This window comes from Myotis brandtii, unplaced genomic scaffold (genome assembly GCF_000412655.1).
Source record: "Myotis brandtii unplaced genomic scaffold, ASM41265v1 scaffold406, whole genome shotgun sequence".
NCBI lineage: Eukaryota > Metazoa > Chordata > Mammalia > Chiroptera > Vespertilionidae > Myotis > Myotis brandtii.
Window position 1 is genome coordinate 290039 of NW_005365599.1, and position 21914 is coordinate 311952.

The 21914-nt window shown below is 39.1% G+C and overlaps 1 protein-coding gene across 3 annotated transcripts in view; it reads right to left on the bottom strand.

Annotated features, from left to right (window-relative positions):
* The window catches only part of ATP6V1A (ATPase, H+ transporting, lysosomal 70kDa, V1 subunit A), a 56768-nt gene that overhangs the window by 3064 nt on the left and 31790 nt on the right, over positions 1–21914 (bottom strand). For all 3 annotated transcript variants that reach the window (XM_005873308.2, XM_005873306.2, XM_005873307.1), the window contains exons 6-14: positions 20197–20348; positions 16286–16448; positions 15664–15772; positions 12933–13055; positions 12722–12836; positions 11586–11649; positions 9853–10056; positions 7193–7287; positions 844–1015 (exon numbers count right to left, since the gene is read on the bottom strand). In XM_005873308.2, coding sequence (XP_005873370.1) covers positions 844–1015; positions 7193–7287; positions 9853–10056; positions 11586–11649; positions 12722–12836; positions 12933–13055; positions 15664–15772; positions 16286–16448; positions 20197–20348 — 1197 coding nt within the window. The remainder of the gene's footprint in view (positions 1–843; positions 1016–7192; positions 7288–9852; positions 10057–11585; positions 11650–12721; positions 12837–12932; positions 13056–15663; positions 15773–16285; positions 16449–20196; positions 20349–21914) is intronic.

Below are 21914 nucleotides of genomic sequence, written 5' to 3' on the forward strand. Positions count from 1 at the left end.
GGGCGTGCAGGAGGCAGCTGATGGATCTTTCTCTCTCATCAGTGTTTCTAACTCTCTATCCCTCTCCCTTCCTCTCTGTGAAAAACCAATAAAATATATTTTTTTAAAAAAAGAAATAAATATAATCCAATTGATAAAATATTTAAAAATAATCCTATACATTTGAGTTTCTACTGATAATTTCATTTAATTATCTAGTTATATCTGTGTACTTCCAAAAGAATTACAGTCCACTTAAAAGTTAAAAATATTATGTAATAGGATACTTAAAAGAAGTAAACAACAGAAGTCATTTTGGATGCGCATAGGATTGGATGTGAATAGGCAGATGAGGTAAAGTAATTGCTGCTCAGCAATGACTTTAGCACTAAATTGCCTGGCAGTTAAAACAAAAGAGAGCCCTCTCTGGTTTGGCTCAGTGGATAGAGCATTGAACTGTGGACTGAGGGGTCCCAGGTTCAATTCTGGTCAAGGGCACATGCCTGGGTTGCGGGCTCGATTCCCCCGTAGGGGGAATGCAGGAGGCAATCAATTATTCTCTCTCATCATTGATGTTTCTATCTCTCTCTACCTCTCCCTTCCTCTCTGATATCAATAAACATATATTTTTTTTAAAAAAAGAGATGTATCAGCATTTATTTTAGACATGACATACTATAATTTTTAGCACCAGCATTCCTATTTGAACATAACTTTGAGATCTGCCCTGGTTTTACATAACCTGAGCATGCGTGGAAATGATAAATGTAAGTTTTATACACCAGGTTCAGGACTCAAGTAGTTAAAAAAAATAAAAAGAAACATTTCCTACTAAAAAAAAGTTACAGCAGAAACTAAATATACCTTAAATTTCATGGAGGAAAGTTTATAGAGGATCTCCCCCATGTGCTCACGGATAATGGACCATGTGATTTTATTGTCACTCTGGGCAGTGGTTTCAACAGCTCTACGGGCCATATCATAAAATGCGATCATGTTGGACAGCATCCCAACTGTCTTGTAGAATGGGCAGAACCTAGGGTAAAAATAGCCAAAATAATTAACAAAACAAAATCCAAAGCAGGTTCATTCTTTATGTAAAACTTTATAAAATATGAGAGCATTAGCTTCTTTACTTAAATATGCAGATTACTTAAAATTATTAGATGATATATAATGAATGAAAAAATAGTGGAAAAGACCAGTTTTTGGACAAAGATGTCTCAGAATAGGGAATGGACAGTAAATGGAGAAATATATTTTTTAATGTAAAAAGTGATGTTTATATTTTAAGAACAATAATAGTACTACTATAATCTAATCTCTTTGAGGATTTGTTTTTGTACAATGCTGTTAAAGGAATGCCCTAAGTCAGTGATGGCGAACCTTTTGAGCTCGGCGTGTCAGCATTTTGAAAAACCCTAACTTAACTCTGGTGCCGTGTCACATATAGAAATTTTTTGATATTTGCAACCATAGTAAAACAAAGACTTATATTTTTGATATTTATTTTATATATTTAAATGCCATTTAACAAAGAAAAATCAACCAAAAAAATGAGTTCACGTGTCACCTCTGACACGCGTGTCATAGGTTCGCCATCACTGCCCTAAGTTGTAAAATAACTGAGTTGTAAAGATTCCCTTGTGATAGCAGGTTAAGGTATAATGAATAAGAAACATGAAATGGCAATTTCCTAAAGTTAATAGTAAGCCCTCTTCCACATTAAGGAGTTCGTTTTCATTTAACCATATCTTTTAATAATGAAGACATGCAAGCAAATATTCAACTGTATTCACACACTTTTATCGACTTTCTGACATATTTAAACACATTTGCATACATAATTTCATGAATACTCTCTATCACACTCCTTCCAAAGAGTTGTTCCCTTATTGAGTTATGTTTGTGTAGGTAGTTGCTAGAGCTTCTTAAGTTTCTGTGATAGATTTTTGAGTCTTACTGATTATATTGTCATATTTTCTGCTTGTCCTACATTTTGGAAATCCTATTTGTTCAGTTCCCTCTTCAGTCTTACATAAGGCCAAATATGATTTGAGGAGGGAAAAGCCAGCCTGTGGTGAATGGGCCAAATTATCAAAGTTTAAAGGAAATAAGAACTTTAAGCCATGTTATAGCAGACACAAAAGTTAAAAAAAAACAACCCACAAAACAAGCACTGAGCAGGACAATAATAGTACTGTTAGGGCAGGGCACCTATTAGGAACTTTGGTAGAAAAAAAAAGAACAGACGCTTGTGAAATAAGACAGGAAAGCAGAAATTATTTAGGAAAAGAGTAGAGGAGGCATGGGCAGTGGAAAGATATAGTGGGAAAAGTTTCTGAAGGAGGCAATGATCCCCACCCAGGCTCTGCACATTAAGCCACAATTTAATCTAATTAAAGATGGTCTTGCTTATCTCTATATATAAAACTCTAATATGCAAGTAGACCGAACAACTGTGCGCTGACCACCAGGGGGCGTACATGAAACATGGCGGGCATCGGCCGCAGTGGGATAATGGAGTAGGTGAGTGGGGGCACCAGACTAAGGCGGGGTGCCAGTTGCTGTCATCTGGGCCAGCCTCTGGTGGTTACTGAAAATTCTTTGCTCCCGCAAGCCGGGGTCCCGCCCAGCGCTTGCACCTGCTGACAGCGGCCGGCACCGGCCCTGATCACTTGGTGCTGTCAGCAGTATGAGCGACGGCTGCCACAGCCCCAATCGCCCCTCAGGGCTTCTCCACCTCCCCCTGCCCCTGAGGGGCGATCGGGGTTGGCAGCTGCCTCTCCCACCCGCTTCTCGCACCTGCTTCTCACACCCGCTGCTGGCACCGGCCCTAATAGCTCCACGCTGTCAGTGGGTGTGAGCGGGACTGGCACTGTCAGCACATGGGAGCAGTGGCGGTGGGAGCGGGGCTGCCGGCAGACAGGGAACCAGGGGCCGTGGCGGGAGGGGCTGGATGGGGGCGCAGAGAATGGGCCAAGACCCACCCCTATGCCCATCGCAGCCTCTCAGCCCACAGTTCCTTTTCAAGGTGCACGACTTCGTGCACTGGGCCCCTAGTTTGTCATAATTGGACAAATGAGCAAAATTAAGACAAGGGGACTTATTAGATGGTTAGATGTCTGCCATGAAAATAAAAGTGGTTTTTAATGTAGGCAGCTTCTTCTTCAAAACTCAATAGAGCCCTGGCTCAGTCGGTTAGAGTGTTGTCCCAATATGCCAAGGTTGCAGGTCCAACCTCTAATCAAGAATCAACCAATGAATGCATAAATAAATGGAAAAAAATTGATATCTCTCTCTCTCAAATCAATAAATAAAATTTTTTTTAAAATCTAAAAACACCAAAAACACCTCAATAGAAAATCCTCAAATAAAAAAGGAATAGTGGTGCTTCCAATCAATTTGGCAGTGTAGGTAAATGTGGCACACACATCCAACTACTTGAAATCTAGCTGGACAGAAGTCCTATATTCTTTATAAGGATATAAAGAAGAAGCCATGTGGACTGGTGGGAGGGATGGAGACTCCAAACAATCTGGTCCCGCACCCATGTGTCGGATGAAAATCAGAGATATTTCTGTTGCTTAGGGCCTCCCAGAGGAACAAGGGGTCCCATCCCCATACCAGGCCCCCCAGCCCAGGGATCCAGTGCTAGGAAGAATAGTCCCCATAACTTCTGGCTATAAAAACCAGCAAGGATTGTGGCTGAGTGAGACAGAGGATTCTGGAGTCCCAGGCAGTTCCTCTTAAAGGGCCCACGCACGGACTTACTCGGACTCACCCGCACTGAGCTCCAGCACTGGGGCAGCATCATGAAAGGTGCCTAGGACATACAGGGAGGCACTGAATTCTCTGTATTCACGGTGAGAGCTGGAGGGGCAGCTTTCTCCCAGACATAAGTGCTGGCAGAGGCCACTGTGCCTTTGCTGAGCCCTTTCTCCACACAAAGTGGGCAGGTGGGAGCCATATCTGAGTCTCCATCAACCGGTTGTTCACCCAACTTAATAATTCCCTGAGATGCTGCCCCATCCAACTTGCTATTTCCAGTGACTTTTACATACAAATGGCCTGGCTGGGATCATAAAGCAAACTTAGCAAAATGGCTCAAAGGTTCACAAATTCCAAACAAGCAGTCTCTAGTTTCAGCATGCTTAGCTCTAGCTAAGTGGCCCCAGGTCCGACACAAGCAGCAGTTCCTAGTTTCGCCTATCCCAAGCACCTTCAAGCTCAGCACAAATAGTAGCCATCTGCAAATCACTTTGTAGCTCCTGCCAGGTGACCCCAGGCAGGGCACAGGCAACAGCTAACCTTAGCCTGCACCTCCTGGAAGGGCCCAAAACCAACACACCCAGTGGACAGCTTCAGACCACACTGAGCACCACCGAACCACCTCCACGAGCTACACACTCAAGGGGCAAAGTCATTGAGGGCCAGATCCCTGCTGAAGCAATTCCTGCAACATGAGGTGGGCCCCTGCATAGCAGCTCCTCCACTATAACCATAGCATTCCTTGCAGCCAATAGGCCTGGGCGTAAATCTTAACTAGTGATGTGTCAACAGCAATCAAGGCGCAACTGCAACAGAAGGATGCACATGGCCCACAAGGGGGTAGGGGGCACGGGAAGTGCACAGCTTGAGTTACTAGAGAGACCAAGCCACTGGGCCCTACAAGACACCTACTACATAGAGTCACTCTACCAGGACCAGGAGATGTAGCAGCTCTACCGAATACAGAAATACATATACAGGGAGAGAGCCAAAATGAGGAGACAAAGAAATAGATCCCAAATAAAAGAACAGAACAAAACTCTAGTAAAAAACTAAACAAAATGGAGACAAGCAATCTACCAGATACAGAGTTCAAAACACTGGTTATAAAGGACTTGTATGCATGCATATGAGCATAACCAATGGACACAGATGGGGTTGGATTGGGGGTGAGGGCATGTGCTGGGGGATGGAAGTGGCCGGGGAGAGGTCAATGGGGGAAAAAGGAGACTTATGTAATACATTAAACAATAAAGAATTTAAATTAAAAAAAGCAACACTGGTTATAAGGATGCTCAGTGAACTTAGTGAGAATTTCAACGAAGAGATATAAAACATAAAAATGGATAAATGGATATAGAAAAATAAAAAAGAACCAGTCAGAAATGAAGGCTATACTAACTAAAATGAAGAATACATTACAGAATACGTGATGCAGAAGATCAAATCAGAGATTTGGAAGATAAGGAAGCAGAAAATTAGAATGCAAAAAGAAAAAATAATCCAGAAAAATGAGGATAGTTTAAGGAGCCTGAGAGGCAACTTCAAGCATACTAACATTTGCATGCATCATGGGGGTACCAGAAGGAGGAGAGGAAGGAATTGAAAAGGTATTTGAAAAAATGACAAAAAATTTTTCTAGCTTGGTGAATAAATAGACACACAAGTCCAGGAAGCAGAGTGTCCCAAGCAAGATGAACCAAAAGAACCCCACACCAAGATACATCATAATTAAAATGTCAAATGTTAAAGACAGAGAAAACCTTAAAAGCAGCAGGAAAAAAGCAGTTAGTTTATCCACCAGAAAGCTCCCATAAGACTGTCAGCTGATTTCTCAACAGAAACTTTGCAGACCAGAAGGGATTGACCTAAAATATTCAAAGTCATAAAAAGCAAAGACCTACAAGCAACATTACACTACTCAGCAAGTTATCGTTAAGAAAGGAGAGTCCCAGCCAGTTTGGCTCAGTGGATAGAGCGCCGGCTTGCAGACTGAAGGTTCCAGGTTCGATTCCGGTCAAGGGCACATGCCTGGGTTGTGGGCTCAATCCCCAGTAGGGGCTGTGCAGGAGGCAGCCGATCAATGGTTCTCACTCATCACTGATGTTTCTATATCTCTCTCTCTTCCTTTCTGATATCAATAAAAATATATTAAAAAAAAAAAAAAGAACTGAAGGAGAAATAAAAAGTTTTCCAGACAAGAAAAAGCTAAAGTAGTTCATTACCACCAAATCAGTATTATGGCAATAAATATATATCTATCAGCAAATACTTTAAATGCAAATTGATCAAATGTTCCAAGCAAAGAAGATATGGAGGCTGAGTGGATAACAAAACGAGATCCCTACATAGGCTGTCTATAAGATATTTATTTCAGATTAAAAGACACACACACACTGAAAGGAAATGGATGGAAAAAGATACTTCATAAAAATAAGAAAAAAAATCTGGGGTAGCAATATTTATATGAATAAAAATACTTAAAAACAAAGGCTATAACAAGAGACTACAAAGGACCCAGCAATTCCACTTCTAGATATTTATTGGAAGACATCCAAAACACTAAATCAAAAAGATATATACATCCATATATTCACTGTAGCATTATTTACAATAGCCACGATATGAAGCAACCTAAGTGTCCATCGAGAGATGAATGGATAAAGAAGTGGTGTATACGGCCAAAACTGGTTTGGCTCAGTGGATAGAGTGTCGGCCTGCGGACTGAAAGGTCCCAGGTTCGATTCCGGTCAAGGGCATGTACCTTGGTTGCAGGCACATCCCCAGTGGGGAGTGTGCAGGAGGCAGCTGATCGATGGTTCTCTCTCATCGATGTTTCTAGCTCTCTATCTCTCTCCCTTCCTCTCTGTAAAAAATCAATAAAATATATTTAAAAAAAAAAAGAAGTGGTGTATACGAACAATGGAATATGACTTAGTTACTTATAAAAAAGAATGAAATCTTGCCATCTGCAACAACATTGCTCAACATAGAGGGTATTGTGCTGAGTGAAGTAAGTCAGACAGAGAAAGACAAATGTCGTATAATTTCACTTAGATGGGGAATCTAAAAAAATAAATAAACAAACAAGCCGACCAGAAACAGACTCATAAATACAGAAAACATTTTGAAAGTTGTCAGATGAAGGGGTTTAGGGTTGTGGGTTGGGGGAAAAAGGTGAAGGAATTAAGAAGTACAAATTGGTAGTTACAGAATAGTCACAGGGATGTAATGTACGGCCTAAGAAATATAGTCAATAGTATTGTAATAACTATGTACAGTGTCAGATGGATACTAGAATTATCAAGGTGATCACTTTGTAAGGCATATAAACATCTAATCACTAGTTGTACACTTGAAGCTAATATAATATTGTACATCAACTGTAATTAAAAAATAAAAATTATATATATAAAAAAGAAGAAATAGCAGGATAGGTTACCTGTCATAAGGAGTATATCCATTTTGTTGTAGGAAATCATCTTTGATAAGTTTGGCTACCTCCAGAGTAATTTTATCTGTTTCTGCTAGAGAAGCCTAGAAGAGAAAAAATATATAATTTTAGAAATTTACTTCCATAATGTGGGACCATGGTTGTAATCAATGAGCAAGCAGAAATTATCTGATCACACACAATCATCTACCATTTATAAATTCACTTCATAACTATTTTTTATTGATGTTCTCTTTTATTGTGGTAAAAAACATAATGCAAAATTTATCATCTTCACTATTTTTTAAGTGTTGTTCAGTAGTGTACAATATATTCACACTATTGTGAAACAGATTTTCAAACATTTTTTAAAATATATTTTTGTTGATTTCAGAGAGGAAGGAAGAGTGAGAGATAGAAACATCAATGATGAGAGAGAATCATTGATCGGCTGCCTCCTGCATGCCCCTAACTGGGGATCAAGCTAGCAACCTGGGCATGTGCCCTTGACTGGAATCGAACCCGGGACCCTTCAGTCCACTGAACCAAACTAGCTAGGGCAGATTTTCATAACTTCATTTTACAAATCTGAAACTCTATATCCATTAGAGTTTACATAACAACTCTATTTTCCTCCTACTCCCCCCGCCACCCCCTCAGTCTCTGGTAAACACCATTCTACTTTCTTTTTTCTACAAATTTCACTACTTTAGATACCTTATATAAGTGGAATCACACAGTATTTGTATTTTTGTGACAAATCCTTGCGGATAAAAAAGGGGGTATGTACATGTTCAGTGATCTAAAGTAACCTCACAGGGTGATCTGATAATAGATTTCTTTCTTTCTTTTTTTTATATAACCACACATCAGATCCTTGAACTTTTTTTTTTATAGAGAGAAGGCTGAATTTATTTTTAAAAATGTATACAAGGACAATGAAAGTTGAAAGATAGTGAAACATTTTAAATGAGCTTAAAAATGCAGAAACAATTAAAAATTTACATTGGAAGTAATAAGGAACAGTCTTGATATTGGATAAAATTCAACTAGTGATATGTAGATAACTTTTTTTTCAAAATCCAACAACTTTTATTGTTTAAAGTATTACATGTCTCCTTTTTTACCCCGATTAACCTCCCCTGAACTTTTTCTTTTTTAAAAAAAATACATTTTTATAGATTTCAGAAAGAAAGGAAGAGAGAGGGAGAGAGAAAGAGAGAGAGAGAGAGAGAGAGAGAGAGAGATATCAATGATTAGAGACAATCATTGATTGGCTGCTATCTACACGCCCCTACAGGGATGGAGCCTGCAACCTGGGCATGTGCCCTGACCAGAATCACACTGTGACCTCCTGGTTCATAGGTTGACGCTCAATCACCAAGCCACACTGGCCAGGCAAGATTTCTAACTAGGAAGGTCATGGTGGGTCAAATCCAATCTTTCTTAGTCATAGTGATCCTGAAAAAATGTATTTTAATAGATCCTACTTCTATCCCCTCTAATTCGGTTGGTGACAGGTACAGTCTATTTCAAGAAATAAAAGTAAATCAAGCCTTGGCTGGGTAACTCAGATGCTTGGAGCGTCATCCCATATACCAAAAGGTCAGGGCACGGACCTAGGTTGCGGGTTCAGGTTGGGGTGCAGCCAACTGATGTTTCTTCTTTCCCTCTCTCTCCTCCTCCTCCTCCATATATAATCAATAAACATCTCCTCGGGTAAAGAATTAAAAAAAAAGTTTTTTCTCACCTACAATAAAACCAGGACCATGTTAAGTGCTATAAGTGACTGAAAAGAATATAAAGGCTCTAACAATTTAGTTACTTCTCTTAACTGACCACTCTGAAGTGAAAGCCCCTCCCCTTGCATGTGGGCAAGCTCTCTAAACTGCTTTGACCAAATTAATGACAGAAATCACATTATACTAGTTTTGGGGCTCTGGCTTAAGAGGCTGGTGGCTTCTACTTTCTTTCTCTTTTAATACTCACTTTGAGAGCCCTGAACATGCTACATAGAGACAGAAATGCCCAGCCAACCCTTAACTATTCCAGCCATCCCAACCCCAGCACAAGACATGTGAAGGAAGAAACTTTCAAATAACTCCAGCCTGAGCCATCATATGACCACAACTGTATGTGGATCCCAAGCAAGAACACCCAACTGAGGCCATCAAACCCAAAACCATGAGTAATAAAACACTTTAAGTCACTAAGTGTGAGAGTGATTTGCTACTCATCAATAGAAAAATCAAAGCAATAATCACTATTTTACCTTTCACAACACAAGTAGGTCTCTCAAATATCTGCCAAAATAAAGAAATAATCTATAAATGCTATTAGTTTAAAAATATTTCGTAAGTACTTATTTTGCTAAGCAGAATCTGCATATCCAACGTTCTAGCTGTACTTACAACACTCCAGTGGGATTTTTAAAAAAATATATTTTATTGATTTTTTACAGAGAGGAAGGGAGAGGGATAGAGAGTTAGAAACATCAATGAGAGAGAAACATCGATCGGCTGCCTCCTGCACACTCCTTACTGGGGATGTGCCGCAACCGAGGTACATGCCCTTGACCGGAATTGAACCTGGGACCCTTTAGTCTGCAGGCCGATGCTCTATCCACTGAGCCAAACCAGTCAGGGCTCCAGTGGGATTTTATAACTCACCTTTCCCACAAGCTGTACAATTTCTGCTAGATCTTCTTCTTCCTGCAGGATCTCCTTAGCTTTGGTCCTCAGAGGAACAAACTCTGTGAAGTGTTTGTCATAGTACTCATCCAAGGCACGCATATACTTGCTGTAGCTGATTAGCCAGTTGACAGAGGGGAAATGCTTACGTTGAGCTAGTTTCTTATCTAAGCCCCAGAACACCTGATTGAAAAACAAAACAAGCAAACTTTCAATCATTTTAAGAATAATTTCTCTTAAAAAATAAAAGTTTTAAAAAAATTTATTGAGATATATTTTGTTTTAATATGTAATTGCATATATTTTGGGGGGCAAATAATGTATATTTTTAGTTTAAGTATAATTGAAATAGAATAAAACTTGCAATTAAAAAATATACTCCTTTCAATTCAGGATGCATAGTACATATAAATCAAAATTTATCTGAATTTCTTTAATAGTGTATCAAATCAAGTAGCAAAAAGAAAAATTTATTGTTTTGAAGATTATTATGGTGCAATATAAACAGATGAACCAGAAAATGCCCATTGAGATAGAATACACACTCCCTTTGATTAAAAAAATCTCTAAATGTTCTGGTTAAATTTAGTTCCCTATCATGAAGGGCCAATCCAGTAAGACCTAACAGTTATTTTTCTGAGGCCAAACATTCATGTGTATTTTATACATCCCTAACTTGCTCCCCCCTTCCCTACAATTTAAAACTCAATTTTTTAGCAAAAGTTAAGGTCTTTGAGAGTTGTAAATTTAGCCTCTGCCATTTCCTTTAATATAATATTGACAAAAACATAAGCAAATATTTTATTTTTCCCAAATGAATAATACATATACTTATGAGTACATCAACTTTTTTCCCCCCACCACAGCCCTATTTGTACACATCTTTCATTTAGGCTTCTTTTAATGGCTAAGTTGGCTAGCTATCCACTAACATTTAAGCCTTGGGAAGCATCTGCCTACGCAGAAACTACATTTTTCCAGCTTTGCTTTTGTCTGGTTTGGCTAGCAGAATGAATGGAGTACCTGGTCCGAGCCAAAGGTTCAGAAAATAGGTGTGCCTTCTCTAGGTTCCCTTTGTGCCGGCCAGATGCAGACAATTATCAGGCTAGGAGATAGTAGAGCCACAGGATGGAAGGAGCCCTGAATTACTACCAGCAGGGGAAAAAAACTGCCACTGAGTTTTTACCATTACACATTTTGGGGCTCATTTGTTTCCACATCTAAAGTTATTCTAACTCGCCCTGGTCAGTGTGGCTCATTTGGCTGGAGTGTCGCCATGTACACCAAAGGTGTCAGGTTTGATTCCCAGTCAGGGCAACCAATTAATGCTTATCTCTCACATCGATGTTTCTCTCTCCCTACCCCTCTCTAAAATCAATTAAAAAATAAAGTTGCTTTAAAATACTTTAAAATTACTCTAACTTAAAGGTTAGTATTACTCTAACGCTAATAAAACTTTGCTACCTCAGATACATTTCCCACTTATAGATATTATTTATTATAAACCCCAGGTAAAGAGCTAAGAAGGAACAGACAGCATTGAGGCTTTCAGTGATAAGAATGTTCATAAAACACTAAAATAGACTTGACCATCGCCTACTCTTTAGTGACTATATTAAATACTTCATGATGATTTGGGTAACATTACAACACCCCATGGAGGTGGAGGGTGGTGCCAAGCTCGGAAGTTAACTATACTAGAAAAGATATACCTGAACAATACCAAGAGTAGCAGATGTAACTGGGTCAGAAAAATCACCACCAGGTGGAGAAACTCTAAATTTAAAAGAAAAAAATATAGTCATTAGGGATGCTTATGAAAAATAACTTCTATATGAAAGTCAATTTTAATGTAAATGGCTTTTTAATATAAATAACTTTAGTAATGACCTTTGGAAAGAAAATTTTACATAAAAATCTTAAATAGAAACCAGAACAAATAAGAATCATTAAATACCTGCTAGTATGAGAAATGAGACAGATATTTATTACAAGCAGTTTCATTATTCTAATCACACAGATGAAGCAGGAAGGAAAGACAAGCTCTGAGAACAAAGTGTGCTTTAAATAGTGATCGTGAATCTGCACTTGGTTTTCATCATAATACTAGTGGCCCGGTGCACGATTCGTGCACATTGAAAGGAAATTAATTGGGAGAAAATTCATGTGGTGATTACGTTACTGAAAAAACTTACATGTTAAAATAGTATATATAATATAGTATCATAAAATTAAAACACACATGTGATTGATGCCAGTGAGAGCTTTATATGTATTGCGCATGCGGGAGTCAACATTTATTTTTAAATTGCCAGTGCGCATCATATGTACCGGACAGCCAGTTGGTTGGATGGTCAATGAATAAATTGCACTGTGGTTCACGTTGAATGTCAACAAAAACAACCAAATTCACAATCGACAATGACAGATCAAAACACGTGTGTGATTGGCGCCAGTGAGAGCTTTACATGTATCGCGCACGTGCAAGTCAACATTTATTTTTAAACTGCCAGTGCGTGTCATATGTACCAGCCGGTTGTTGGTTGGACGGTCGGTCACTTAGCCTTTTATATATATAATCTTACCTTAACATGTCTATAATTTTCTAAGTTGTTCCTAGGATATTGTGACTTAAATGTAATAATCAGCCAAGTCACATCTGTGGAACCAGAACATAAAGAAATGACCTAGAGAGCTCGTTGGATGACTTTGATGTGCAACCTTGGTAAGAATCACTGCTCCCAGAGTGGCTAAGTATTTTCTCTTCAAAATAAATGACCCTATTAAAATAAATAAATAATAAATGACCCTTTTTCTCCTTTGAAAAGTAAATAGTTTAGGTACTTACGCTCCTACAATGCTGACACTCCCTTCTCTTTCAGGATTTCCAAGACATTTCACCCTGCCTGCTCGCTCATAGAAAGAGGCCAGACGGGCACCAAGATATGCAGGATATCCACTATCTGAAAAATGAAAAAACAATTTTAAAAGAGAGGTACTAGGGCAGTCCCCAAAAACCTATCAGTTTTGCTTACATAATAAGTGATACACAGACTTACCTGCAGGCATTTCAGCTAAGCGGCCAGAGATTTCTCTAAGGGCCTCAGCCCATCTAGAGGTGGAGTCAGCCATCATACTGACGTTATAGCCCATGTCACGGAAATATTCTGACAATGTAATTCCTAAATTGGGAAGAATACTATAAATTATAATGCTATAATGTATAATCCTGACTTTTTCACCCTTGAGAAAACTTTAAAGCAAGAAGTACATGAACCAATCTGCTGTTTCACCAAAATCTATTCTTCTTCTTTTGGACACACAGATGAATTATATTTCCTATAACCTCCTTTGCATTTAAATATGGCCGTGTAAACTGACTTGTAGCTAATCAAAGTAACGTGTTTCACTGCCAGGCAAGCCACATCTTCCTTCTGGCTTACTGAGAGGGAGCGAGCTCCCAGGAGCTCTGGAGGGCCTGCACTGAAATGAAAGAGTTCTTTTCAGTCTGGGTCCCAGCCCAGAATGACAGAGTAAAGAGTCCCCTAACCACCTTAAATAAATATCTATTATTATTGAGTAATTGTATTAAGGTGTATTTGTTGCCACAGCCTAGTCTACCTTAATATGATATACATTCTAACAGGTTGAAAAAGGCTTTTTCTCTCTTCTTTTCCCTATTAATATAATTAAGTTTGAAGTTAATTTCCAATATAGTTTTTGCCTATGTGTCACATATATACACACCAAAAAACCCTCAAACAATTAGCTTGTTTGGTTATTTTTCAAAAGTAGCATATATTATTAACATGAGTAATATCTTAATTATCCAGATCATTCTGCTATGCAGATCAAGTCCTGTCCTCTAAAATCATACATATTGTAAACCCCTTTGAAGAAGGTAATCTATAGGAAGAAGTGCTGGATTCTAGTTTCTGTTCTGTCATTGACCTTAGCTAAGTAACTTCATTCCCAGTGTGGTTTCCTAATATGTTAAAATAATAAAGCTCTTGCCCTATCTACCTATATGCATGAGATTAAATGACACATATAAATGCCCTCTAAGAAGTACAAAGAACTATGCAACTCTAAGCTATTAGAAATTTATAGTTGTTGCTACATTATAAGACTCTCAAAATCTATGGCTCCAGTTCCTTTATTTTACTAGTAAAGAAACAGAGGCTTATAGTAGGTAAAACAAAATAGTTGTTGGAAAATTCAGCACTTAACTATTTTTCATAGTACTTATTTCAGAATAAAAAGTACTGATTTCCGAGGCTTCTAAAAAATGGTTCCATGAACAAAGTCTTTAAGAAATATTACTTATCATTATTAAGGGTTAAAAAACACAATAATTATTTCATGTTTCAATCTGATGATAGGACCAGATCCGCTTTTATACAAGCACGGCTATGTTTTTAAGTTTCCCTGATGACATTCCTAACAATTGTGTGTATATATTGGAAAGACTTGGTAGAAGAGACTTATACACAAGTAAGCCTCAAAGAAGTTTCACAGACTTAAAGATTGGTGCCTACAAGAGGGGAAAAAACAAAACCCTCAGACAAAACTAAAATATGAACAAACTGGGAAAACATTTGCAACTCACGACAGATAAAAGACTAATTTCAAAGAGCTTTTACAAATCAGTAGGAAAAACAACTACTATCCAAAACTGAGTTCCTTGGACCCAATTATAGCAGTTTTCAAATGATTAATATACCTAGGAAAGACGATATATAGCTCAGTTAAGAAAAACAGACTAAATAGGCATCTAATAAAGCAAGAATTGTAATATGTTAATTGATAATTCTAGGTGCTGGGTGTATGGGTGTTCATTGTAACATTCTTTCAACTTTTCTTTATGTTTATTAACTACTAGAGGCCTGGTGCACGAAATTCGTGCATGGGTAGGGTCCCTAGGCCTGGCTGGCGATCAGGGCCAATCTGTGGGGTGACTGGCGATCGGGGGGAGGGGAGGGGGGGCCCGCTGGCACCCACCTTGACCAGCCTGCCACCACCAGCTTGCTGGCCCCGCTCCCCGCTGCTGGTCACCTCCCTCTGAGGGGCAACCGGCAGGGCAATCAGGGGGGCCCCCACTGGCACCTGCCTTGGCTGGCCTGGGGCCTGCATGCTGGGGGCAGCTCCTGCGTTGAGCATCTGCCCCCTGGTGGTCAGTGCACATCATAGCGACCGGTCATTCCACTGGTCATTCCGCTGTTAGGTCAATTTGAACATTAGGCTTTTATTATATGGGACTAGAGGCCCAGTGAACAAAATTCATGCATGGAGGGGGGGTGTCCCTCAGTCCAGCCTCCAATATGGGACCCCTCGGGGGATGTCTGACTGCCGGTTTAGGCCCGATTCCACAGTCAGACATCCCTCTCACAATCCAGGAATGCTGGCTCCTAACCACTCGCCTGCCTGCCTGATATTCTTATTTCTCATATCCAGGAGTCAAAATATAATAACTCAAAGCTGATGATTCATGTTATAGAGATACAGGTTTATTCAGAGATAGATTGATGGTCAAAAGTGTAAGGAAAAAAACATAGTAATAGAAGATACATCATTTTATAGTCATTAAAAAGATTGGGGCAGCTTTATAAATGTCTTTTTTGACATATTCTCAAGATATAAGTAAAATATTTTTTAAAAACTAGGGATATGGTTATATAAACAGAGGTATTTTAGAATGAAAGAAAAGTTCTTTGGAAAAGAAAGAGTTTGGAGTTAGCTCTAAACTGAAGAATGAATGTTAACTGCTTTTATTCCAATTCATATACTCACCAGTATAAATAGAGGCTTCCCTGGCAGCCACAGGCATGTTGGAGGTATTGGCTACCAAAGCTGTCCTCTTCATAATTGACTCTACCTTACCATCAACTTCCATTGTGAGCTAGAGGCAAACAATCTATTAGTGATCTTCTATTTTCTAAATAGAACATTTTAGTCTCTTTTTTACAAACTGTCTATATTTAACTTCTCTTCTAATCAGTGTTGCCAAAATAATATTCTCCATCACTCCAACTTCATCTCCCTGTCCCACTGTGCTGTAAAAATGACAGCCATTATTTCCATTTCCTAAGTGAAATCCATTATTTTATGGAAAAAGGAATATTATTACTACAGTTACCTAGAAAATCATATAAAGCCTATTGTCTATTTTATATTCTCCCAATAACTGAAAGCCACCAGACTACAAAAAGAAACTTTCAAGTGTCTGGCTGAAACAAATTCCTTTCCTTAAATATATAAATTGAATCATGAGTCTAATTAGAAAATTCCTTAAAAGATCCTTGATAAATGAGAGTAATGCTCTAGATATAACACAAAGCTTTATTAATTGCCAGTGAAAGTTGATTAGTAGTATTTTCTCTAAAATATTATTTGAAACTCTATAGATACAGACCTCTGGGAAGTCGCGGAGGACTTCAGACATCTCATTTCCTCTTTCACCACATCCTACATAGATGATTACATCACTGTTGGAATACTTGGACAGAGACTGCGAAATCACTGTCTTTCCACAGCCAAAAGCCCCCGGGATTGCAGTAGTTCCTCCCTGCACACATCTAAACAAAGAAAACAAAGTATAAATTACTTCACTTGCTAATAAATGCCAGTAAATAAAATAGGTGTAAGTTAAAGAAAGAACTTTGAAATATTTTCATGTGTATCTATATGTATACACTTACAAAGAGCAATTATATAGGTACTAGAGGCCCAGTGCATGAAATTCGTGCTGGGGGGGGGGGTATCCCTCAGTCCGGCCTGCACCCTCTCCAATCCAGGACCCCTGGCTCCTAACCTCTCGCCTGCCTGCCTGCCTGATTGCCCCTAACCACTCTGCTGGCCAGCCCGATGCCCCTAACTACTCTCCTGCCGACCTGATTGCCCCAACCACCTCTGCCTGCCTGCCTGATTGCCCCTAACTGCTCCCCTGCTGGCCTGATCGCCCCTAACTGCTCCCCTGCTGACCTGATCGCCCCTAACCATCTCTGCCTGCCTGCCTGATCGCCCCTAACTGCTCTCCTGCTGGCCTGATCTCGCCCCTAACTGCTTGCTTCTCCACTGGCCTGATCTTGCCCCTAACTGCTTGCTCCCCACCACGGGCCTGATCTCACCCCTAACTGCTTGCTCCCCTGCACTGGCCTGATCTCGCCCCTAACTGCTTGCTCGCCTACACCAGCCTGATCTCGCCCCTAACTGCTTACTCCCTCGCGCCAGCCTGATCTCGCCCCTAACCACTTGCTCCCCTGCCGGCCTGATCCTCCCTAACCGCCTCTGCCTCAGCCCCCGCCACCGTGGCTTTGTCTGGAAGGACATCGGACGTCCGGAAGACATCCAGTTGATCCGGTCTAATTAGCATAGTACCCTTTTATTAGTATAGATAATTGCTCCCCTAGTTAGTACCTATAATAGTATTGTTTGTTAATCACTGATCATCTCTATCAGCTTGAATAGCTGAAAAGTGAAAGTAGATTCCACAAGGTACCTTAGGAAAAGGGATACACACAAAAAAGGATAAATAAAATAGTATTAATGATATTCTGAATGCTTATTGAAATTAGTTCATGAAAGGACAACCTATGAATTAGAGCTACAATAAAAATATAAAAGACTTTTGAAAATTGTCTCCTGAGGTAAAAAGGAAGACTTTAAATTCACGACTTGCTGTGAATGAACAAAAACTTTCGATAAGGTATTCAGTCAACCCCTTTTATCCATTCAATAACTATTTACAAAGTACTTCCAGGACATTAAAAAATGTGCATGGAGATGCTAGAAAGACAACAGAAAATAAGATAGCAATGTTTGCCTTGGCCAGGTGGCTCAGTTGGATTTGAATTCCAAAGGTTGTGGGTTCGATTTCCGGTCAGGGCACATATCTAGGTTGCCAGTTCCATCCACGGTAGGGCACGTTTCTCTCTCACACTGATGTTTCTCTTTCTTTCCCTCTCCTTCTCCCTCCCATTTTTCTCTCTCCTCCCCCTTCCCTCAAAAAATCAATAAAAAACATATCCTTGAGTGAGGATTAAAAAAAAAAAAGATAGCCATGTTTCTGTATTCAGAGCACTCACCTAACAGTGGGGTAAACTGCAGTCAGTTGATGATTGCAGTACTACTTAGCAGCCACTTCCACACTTTCCCTAAAATGTGGCAGTGGACAGTGAAATAATCTTAAGGGCAGAGGAAAGTGAATGTTGTGAGGGTGTGTGTGTGTGTGTGTGTGGTGGGAAGGTCTGGGCAGGAGAAATGAGATGTGACAATAAGGGAAATTTCTTTATAATATTGTGTTTTATCATAAAAATTCACTAAAACACTGCATCCTTAATAATAATTGACTTTTTTCAATATAAAACATGCATTAAAATCTTTTCTCCTCCAAATCTTTCAGTGACTGATAAATTCAGAAGGCATGCCCATTCATCCTATGGCTTTACATACCTCTTTCAAATCACTATTAACCTAGGGAGGGGAGGCAGGGCTGGGTGTGCCCCAGTTTGGAAGTTTAGCAATGCAACCCAATGTGAAAGTGCTATCATAGAAAGCAACCAAGGTGTTGTGGGAATACATAGGAACCGGCGCACAGTCTAACACTGGATTGGAGTGGGGTTAGGAAAGTCTCCCTGAAAGTAGATAAGACTAGAAAGGAAAGAGAAATTAGTCAGATAAAGGGAAGTAACATTTTCAGCAGAGGGAACAGCATGGCCAAGATCCAAGAGGGAGCACTGCTTGAGGAATTAACAGTCCTCAGTATGCCTAGAAGATGGTACAAAAGGAAGTAGCTAGGCAATTAAGTGCCTGAAACAATATTGAAAGGTAAGCAATGCCCAGATCATGGGTAGCTTTGTAAAGAGTTAAGGAGTGTGTATTTGTATTTGTTTTAAAAGCAATGAAGAGCACTGAAGGTTTTCAAGAAAACCGTGAGGAACAGACATGTGTTTTAAATGGATCACTATTTAATAAGGACAACCACTTAGAAAGAAGGCAAGACTGGAGATAGCAAGTCTGATTAAATGTGATTATTGCAGGAATTATGGTAAGAGCCTTAATTAGGGTCATGAAGCAGGGAGGAAAGATACAGACAAAAAATATTTAGGGAAAAGAATAAAAGCACTTGTTCAATAATGAGATGTGGAAGGGTAAAAGCTATCCTTGAGAGAAGTAACAGATTTTAAATTAGGCATTCACTGGGAGGATGGATGGATGATGACATTTGCTGAGAGAGGCAGCAAAGAAAAATGAGCAAGTTGTAAGGAAGGAAGTGGTGATTAAGATAATTGCTTTAGTTTTGAACATACTGACTTTGAGGCACCTGTAGGACATTGAAAAGGAGAGGTATAATCAGAAGTGTTTTATATATGAGTCTGGAATGCAGAAGAAATTTGGGATGAAGAAACAGATGTTGGAGACTATACCTGGTATATTCTATATATGAATATTTAAGTGATGAGAGTGGATGAAGTTATCCTCAGAGGGTAAGATATATAATGATGAGAAAAAAGGCCCTAAAAGAGGGAAAACACTATGAAATAGCAAAATTAAGGAGAATAAACCTGCAATGAAGAATTAGAACTTGTGGACAAAAGCTAACAGGAAGAACAAAGAAAGAAGATGTTTCAAAGGGGAAGGAGTAGAACGAAATAAAGCCTACTTATTGAATTATTAAGTATGGGAGTGACTGACTATGTTAGTGAGAGTAGTTTCAGTTGAGTGGTGGATCCAAGGGCAGAGTAGTATGGTATATTAGAGAGGGAAAGGTGGAAAGAACTATTCATTCTTTCCAGAGATGTGGCTGTGAAAATGAGGAGAACAGTGGAAGGTACAAAGGGGAAAGTAAAGAATTTCTCTAGATAAAATGTATTATAGGATTAGCACATAAAATATTTATTTATAAAGAATATTTTCCTCTCAAAAAATAAACACTATGTGCTCTTTTTTAAAATATATTTCTTTATTGATTTCAGAGAGGAAGGGTAGAGAGAGAGATAGAAACATCAATGATGAGAGAGAATCATTGATTGGCTGCCTCCTGCACGCCCCCCACTGGGGATCAAGCCTGCAACCCAGGCATGTGCCCTTGGCCGGAATCGACCTGGGACCCTTCAATCCGCAGGCTGACGCTCTATCCACTGAGCCAAGCAGGCCAGGGCAACACTATGTGCTCTTATTACCTTTACCTAATAAGTATCTAGATATAACATACAGCACAGGCAATATGTCAATACTATAGTAACTTTGCATGATGGCAGATAGTTATTAGGCTTACTATGGTGATAATAACTCAGGGAAAACTGGGACACAACTCAAACTTACGGAAAAAGGGCATCAAGGATTCTCTGGCCAGTCAACAAAGGATGATTGGCAGGCAACTTCTCAGTGACAGGCCGAACTTGACGTACAGGCCATACCTGTACCATGCTGAACTTATCCTTTACACCTTCAAATTCCAGCTCCAAGACAACATCCTATAAAAATACATCAGGATTTGAAGCACAGTCAAATTTATAAACATCTATTCCTCTAAATCAGTGGTTCTTAACCTTCTGGCCCTTTAAATACAGTTCCTCATGTTGTGACCCAACCATAAAATTATTTTCGTTGCTACTTCATAACTGTAATGTTGCTACTGTTATAAATCGTAATGTAAATATCTGATATGCAGGATGGTCTGAGGCGACCCCTGGGAAAGGGTCGTTTGACCGCCAAAGGGGTCGCGACCCACAGATTGAGAACCACTGCTCTAAATCAAAGTAACCTCAGATTCTTCTTGGTGGTAGGAAGGTGTTTTGTAGGGAAGTGGGGAAGTAGATTTATACTTTTTATTGTAAATCTTTATATTTCGTTCTATTACTGTTCGGCCCTTATTACTGTTTTTGTGATTAAAAACAGCTTAGGAGTTTTTGAGAAAGAGATATCTCAAGTAATAAAGGAACAGTTAATTAAGTTATGAGGATATACATAGGGAGAAATCTGGAAGGATACAGGAGATACTCCTGGGACTGAGGGAGAGGAAAAATGAATGTTTTCATAAATTTCTATTTGTTGTTTTATTTACTTTATTATAATGCTCCTATAACTGCTTTAATGAAAAATACATCAATTAAATAACCCTAAAATATTTAATAAGGTTAAATATTTAAAAATATTTGCAAAAGCCAAAAAGTAATTAGTAATACTCTAACATTTATGAACATTGACATGATTTCAACTATTCACAAACAATTCCAAAGTCCAAAGACCTATAAAATCTGTAATTCTGTTGATATATGAACCACTTTAGGGTGGTTCTTCCACATAAAAGTGAATGAGTCTCTAAGCTAGTGAGTTAAGGCTAGCTGATTGCCCAGAACTCCAATCTTAACTCTTGCTCTCTACATATTATACAACACAGACTTATTTTTGTGAAATAACTGGAAAATTATATTTTATCACATTTTATTAGGAAAAAGTGATATGTTACACTTGTCTTCGCAATAGTTATCTTCATACCCACAAAGATGATTAGGGATTTGATATGATATGACTATCAATAACATTAAAGGACTAAGTTTTAAATGGCTCACCCAAGAATTCATGTAATCCATTATGCAACTAATTATGTGAATACAGATTGACAATTAAAATCGAAGTCTCTTACAGGGTAGCCTGAGCCCCCCGACCAATCACATTGCACCAGCCTTGGCTGGCCTGGCGCCAGTGCGTGTCATAGCGTGGTTGTCCGGAAGGTCGTCCGGATGGTCGTTTTGCTGTTTGGTCGTACAGTCAATTTGCATGTTATGCTTTTATTATTATAGATCAGTGATGGCGAACCTTTTGAGCTTGGCGTGTCAGCATTTTGAAAAACCCTAACTTAACTCTGGTGCCGTGTCACATATAGAAATTGTTTGATATTTGCAACCATAGTAAAACAAAGACTTATATTTTTGATATTTATTTTATATATTTAAATGCCATTTAACAAAGAAAAATCAACCAAAAAAATGAGTTCACGTGTCACCTCTGACACGCGTGTCATAGGTTCACCATCACTG